General features: G+C 45.0%; 1 protein-coding gene across 4 annotated transcripts in view; it reads left to right on the top strand.

The window, feature by feature from the left end:
- Nucleotides 1-2,320: 2,320 nt before the first annotated feature.
- The window catches only part of LOC138526454 (zinc finger protein 583-like), a 288,611-nt gene continuing 284,622 nt past the window's right edge, over nucleotides 2,321-6,309 (top strand). For all 4 annotated transcript variants that reach the window (XM_069637224.1, XM_069637223.1, XM_069637222.1 and 1 more), the window contains exon 1: nucleotides 2,321-2,515. In XM_069637224.1, coding sequence (XP_069493325.1) covers nucleotides 2,492-2,515 — 24 coding nt within the window. In that variant the 5' untranslated portion in view covers nucleotides 2,321-2,491. The remainder of the gene's footprint in view (nucleotides 2,516-6,309) is intronic.

Genomic DNA, 6,309 nt, shown 5'->3' with positions numbered 1-6,309 from the left:
ACTGTTTGGAACCTTTCGTGTGGGGAACATCTACTCATTCCTGATTCATCAGCGGCTGACGACTGTCTGCTGGCCAGTACCTGCTGCAGCTGGCTCTTCTCAAGTAGAAAAGTTTATGTTTCAATATTTAGTATCTAGTGAAGATTCTGAGTGAATACATATTAGAAAATAAGTATTCTGCCATGTTTTACATGCTCTTTTGCCTCTTCACTCTTATTCAATTGATAACTATGATTTATTTTATTTATTTATTTTATTTTAATTTGAGGTCCAGAAGATCTGTGATTTGCGCATCTGAAGTGGGCTACAGCAGTTTCTGGTGGATTGGAAGGGCTACCCTGCTTGTGACCACACCTGGGAGCCACACAGCTTTATGCATGTCCCCCGTTTTGTTCGTGAATTTTACCTCTTGGCCTTTCTGGAAGGGGGCATAGTGTCACACCACTCATCTGGACGCCGGGACGGGGTCGCCAGGTCTGGCGGACCCTGTCATAACAGGTTTACCCTCGCTATCGGCTGGGGGGGCTGCGTTCCCTCACGGCCTTCGTTTCCTTGGGGACCTCTGTGTACATGGAGTCGGGCATGCGCAGGCAGCCGTGTCCTGCCCTCCGCGCATGTGCAGTCCGTCTGTCTCTCGGCACAACGCAAGCTTGCCTTGCAAGCCTCGTTCTGGGCACCACCCTTCATTAGAGCTCCGGTCACGGAAGCAAGCCGCGTCTCTATGCGGTTTTCTTCCTGATCGCTTGTCTCACTCTGCACTCGGTACTAGTTCCTGTATTACTTGCTCCAGGTCTATTTTTCCTGTTTTCCCTTGGGCTGCTCTGGCCTCCTCTTCCCTTGGCCTCCCTGCCTCCTTGGTTCTCAGTCCCTTTGGAGTCCCTGGTTTGCCTTCTTGCCTACTTGGTTTTCCAACTCTCTGGGTTCTCTGCTTTCCTGTCTCCCTGATTCTTCTGGTTCCCTGGGGTTCCTGTATCCCTTGGCTTCCCTGGCTTCTGGGAGTTTATCTGTCCAGCTGTACCCTGCCTGGTATTACTATCCCTGTACCCCTCTGGGTTTGTTGTGCTCTGCCTCCGGCCTTTGCCTGGGTCCCTTGCCTCCGAAGACCATAGTCTGCACTGCCAGCGCTACTCATGATCTCTTTAAGACCTGACTCAGACTCTGGAGTCCAGAGATCCACGTCCATCAAGAACTAGGCCTTCCCTGTCAGTGCATGCACTGTCCTGACCCCACATAAATCAGGGAAGCGCTCATTTGTGGCAAAAGAGCTGGTTCACCACCAACCTTGTGTTCCTACGGGTGGGTGTTGGACTTGTTCCTTGTGTCACCCCTTCTCATCTTCATCTTCCTGGAAAGACTGTCTACCTCTTTGCGTCCCTCATCTGGAAGTACAGGTACGCAGCGCCCACAGGACGCTCTCCTTAACACAGCGACAAGTGTGTCAAAACTCATGACAAAGCTGTCCTTAATCCATGTCTCAGTAAGAGCAAGAACATCAAAGTCCAGGAGTTCAAGGAGGTGGCAGATGTCAGTAGAGTGTTTGACAGCAGAGCAAGAGTTTAGTGTGGCAACATCCACATCCATACTTTCAACCACCTGACAAAATCATACCGTTTATATTCAACCATCTATCTGATCACAATCAAGCACTCATTCATTCATACCCATGAATACATTTCACTCATTCAACAATCACACCAATGCATCCTTTTCACACATCACCAGTCACATCCATTCACACATCCAGCATTCGTCTAAAAATCATGCGCATCAGCCATCCGTGAGTCGTCACTCCGTACATTTACACTGCTCTCTCCAACCTTCTATCAATCTATAAATAAGTCACCTGTAAAAAACAACCCGAATTGGCTTTGCCAATGTTTGATTTTAAACGTACCCTTTGAGCCAACTGTTATTTCGTAGGGTTTGTGCTCCAAATGACTTGGATTTACAAGTTTGTTTAAAGATACTAACCATAGTTTCCGTGTGCTGCGCATGCTCAGTAGGGTGTCTAATAGTATGGTATATTAAGAGCACTCCAAAGCATATATTGATATTGAGCATACGATTTCCTGTAAATTAAGAATGCTCGATAAATAAAAATAAAAAAGTGCTGACGCTATTCTTCCTCAAATGCTCGCTGGTGCCTCGCCTCTCTGATGTTGCCCCGTCTCTGAAACAGTCCTGGTAAGTAGCGTCTCGTTCTCTGAGCATATGCAGTAGACCGCATATTGTCGCATGCAGTACCGTAGGCAGTAAAATGTGTGACGTCACGCCGTCTTGGAGCACGTCCTTGTAAGTAGTGTCTTATGTTTTGAGCATATGCAATGCAATGCTAAAACTAAGAGGGAGAATGCAGTTGCTTCGTGGACGTTATCAACAACCCTCTTCTCAGATGTTCGTATGTCCTGCTTGTGCTTTGGTATAAAATCTAAATTTTAGATTAAGGCACGATATCTCCAGAGGGAAACAAGTTGACGGTTTTTGGAGCACCATGTCCCACCGGAATTCAGACGAGGTATTGTGGAGTCGCCTTTTGTCTTTCAGCTAGTACTTGCTAACCTCATCTTCCGATTTCATAACGCACAACTGTCTGAAGATTGTATTTCGTGTTTGTTCTTGTTCTGTGGAACAATCTCTTGGCCCCAAACTGCGCCCATGCGTCCCAGGTGTCCCAGGTTCATGGAGGAGTGTTCGGCAGCGTTTAGGGCTGAAGTGTTCGCCTGAAAGCTGTTCCATTTGCAAGTTTCATCCTAGTTGTTGCAGAGTAATAGTGTATTAAGGCCTTTCATAATGGGGTGTTTATTTTCTTGTGAACCACCGCCACCCCCTCAAAAAAAAACAAGGCTTGCGTGTCCTTACGCTTTGAGACCAACATCATTCTTGGGTGTTACAACCAGCCACGGGACTTCATCACATTAAGATACATAATATTTTAGTCTGACAGGCGGGCAAGGTTGCAAATTCGGATGGTACTATGTTCTCCCTAATGTGGTCCCTTCACATAGAGCTTGGAGACGCAGAGAATTCACGCGGAAGGCCGAGCCAGGACGGGCCAAGCCAGAGGGTCTGTTCCAGGAAAATGGCAGCGTAAAACTCAAAATACAATTTTATTTTGTCAATCACACACACATTTGTACAAACTTTCTGGTGCTGAAAAGAAATGTGAATAAGTGCCACAATCGCAGACAGGGATAACATCCTGGGTTCACGTAACCTTTGGATGGAATAATTATGCAAATGTGAATGGACGACACCATGTAGATCTCTTTATTCCTTTCTCATCCAGCTTACTTTTTAAATTTTTTTAAATTTTATTTGTATCTGGTTTATGCAAATTAAACCTTTACAAAATTTAAAGTAAAATGTTCACGGTATTAAAACGAACAATCACAACATTATTCCAATTATAAAATTCATCAGACACAGTACACAATATAAAGTACAGTCCATATTGCATTACAGATATCCTTTCTTTTTAGAATCCCTCTACAGTGTTTTCCATATTTTGAGACTTATACATATTGTTAGAGCGTAAGAGAGAGAAAGGCCCATAAGTGTCTTCAGTAGATAATTAGGGCTCTTAACATAGGTTCTTTACAGTACTCGTTTGTTCTTTCTAAGGTTGCCAGACCGCACACTTCTACTAAAAAGGTGACCACTGCTAGCTTTAGTGAGTTTGATTTTCCACGTAGCATGTACCACCATAGTAATTCAGTATGGACCCTACAGGGGTCATGAACAAATTTTCCAAACACATTTATTCTCTGTTTCACTATTGTTGCGCAGTTTAAAAGAAGATGTTCAAGTGATTCAGTCGTGTAAGCGGAGTGACAAAAGCGACAGGACATTTTTTGGCCCGTAGACGATCTAATCTCGCAAATTTCCCCAGTAGGGAGGACATTGAAACGGAAACGGAAGTAGATTGCTCTCCTTATAGGATCTGGAAATTTGACTAGATAGGACTCCAACGTACATAGCTTTTTCCCCTCTGCGACCAGTTGTTTATAGATCTTAGAGGCAGCCACCTTTTCCGTGGTGGTGACCCAGTCTGACCATTGCAACCGTTTTTTCACGCCCGTTGGATTAACAAATAGCATTTCATGTGAGACATCAGTGGTATTAAGGAGATCTACACAATCTTTCTGTAGTCTCAGCATCCATACTGATTCACTGATTCCCCTTCTCAGTCTATCTCCCAGTAGTGTATAAAGGGAGTTGTTTTTAGATACCATTAGATTCTGATAGAGTGCCATTTTTTGTCCATTTCACTCTCATATTTAGTGAGATAAGACCTAATTCATAGCGAATTGCAGATATAGGAACACTCTGGGGCAGGTAAAAAATAATTTTCTGCCAGATCTTAGATTCAATTTTTTGTACCAGATGAGATGTTTCAAACGGTAAAATTTCCATGCCGTATGTCAGTTTTGCTACAACTTTCAGGTTATAGAACCTAATGAGGGGAATGATAGAGAATTTACAATATTTGCCTGAGATCTTCCTCATTTGGAGAATGAGCTTCTGTTTTCTCCAAATAAAAGTTCCAGTAAAAGTGTATCGATATAATCCCAAGTAGCAGCTTACACTAACCCCTCCCTTCCTCCATCGACGGGATCCTTTCCTGGCAGATTGGCTTCAGATCTTAAAGCGTCACCCCCTCACATATCTCCCTCACATATCTCCTTTGGTCTATCTCATATCTCTTCCACCAGCCAGTGATGCCTCTTGATCATCCTCTGAGTCCTTCCTGTATGCAGCCTCGGCCGTTTCTTCCTTCCTTCCTCTTCTTTTCTTGCTCTTCTGGGCCCCTGGGACTCTCGGCTCCCTCTGACAGCTGTTTGAGGTCTGCAGACCCTCCATCATCTTGCCCATCTCTCCTACATCATCTTCTTCCCTCTCAATAAGTGTTTGAAATATGAAATATGAAGCATTTCTCGTTATCTCCTGACACTCATTCTGGGGCATCACTGTCGCCCCTTTGACCACTATTGCTTGAAATGGTTTTGCTGCATTGTTCAAGTCTTTCTTCTTCCGTATCCGTTGTCTCCCCAACACTACTTCTCCTACGTTAAATTCTTTTGGTCTGGCTCCCCTCCTTCGGTCTGTCCATTCCTTAGTCCGTTGTTTAAGCTTGGCATGCCTTTCCAGAGCTTCGTCATTGTTCCTTTGTCTGCCGACAGTCTGAGTAGCTGTGTCCCTGTCTGGTAGGCCACCATGAGTTCAGACGGTGTTTTCTCCGTTGCGTCATGAGGTGTGTTTCTGTAATGTCTCAGCATCCTACATATGGCCTGTTGGTTGGACATCCCCTCAATTAGTGCTCTTTGGATTGTTCTGTCGATCGATGCCATAAATCTCTTGGCCATTCTTTTGGCTTGCCGCCAGAGAAGCGTGATCTTCTGGTGGACAAATCATTTCCATTGAACAGAGGACCATTCTGTCATTACCATGTGCGGAATGCCGCATTCACTGAACACCTCGTCAATGACACCAGCTACATGAGAAAACGCTGTCGTGTGTATCTGCTTGACAAAATCACGAAAACTCATCACCAGTAGATATTCACCTGTCTTCATGGGCCAATAGAAATCCAGCGCAATGCTATGCCACAGCCTCCCGGGTATTGCATTTTCTTGCAGGAGTATGGGAGGATCCAGCTTGGACATACATTGGCATGAAAGGCAGAGAGATATGGTCTTCTCAACTAGTGCATCCATGAATGGGAACGGCACATGGTCTCTGAGCTGCTTTTTCATGTTCTCAACGCCTCTATTCCTCTCATGAGTCCTTTGCACTATACTCCTTCATAATGACATTGGAACGACCCACCGGCATCCTCTTAAAGGTATCCGTTGATCTGACACTTCACGCTCTGTGGATTTTGGCCATTCTTTCTATCTCCATTTTGTTCGCCTTGGGATGGTGTTTGAGATGTCTCCGATAGGCGCTACACTTGTTGTTGGTCAATTCAACAGCCAGAATAATCGACAGATCTTCTCCTGATGCCTGGTTGAACAAATCCAGCGTGAGCGCCAGTTGGAGGGCATTTGTAGTGACATTATGGATATATTCTGTGCCCCCTTCCCTTGGTTCCTGAGTACTATGTCCTGGACGGTGTGAGATGTAGTCGGCCAGGCTTTGATCACCCCCAGGCCAGCGCACAATGTCATAATCATACTCCTGCGGATGGATGCCCCACCTTTCAATTCACAGTGGTATCTTTGTTTGCGGATTTGCAGATAGCGATAGTAAAGCCTGATCATCTGTCGCTAGTGTGATTCCTTTGCCAATGACAAAGTGATGGAAATGTTC

Source organism: Ambystoma mexicanum, chromosome 7p (assembly GCF_040938575.1).
Source record: "Ambystoma mexicanum isolate Mex_15411 chromosome 7p, UKY_AmexF1_1, whole genome shotgun sequence".
NCBI classification, from domain to species: Eukaryota; Metazoa; Chordata; class Amphibia; order Caudata; family Ambystomatidae; genus Ambystoma; species Ambystoma mexicanum.
The sequence above is the reverse complement of the archived record's forward strand: the minus strand, read 5'-3'. Positions and strand labels throughout refer to the sequence as shown.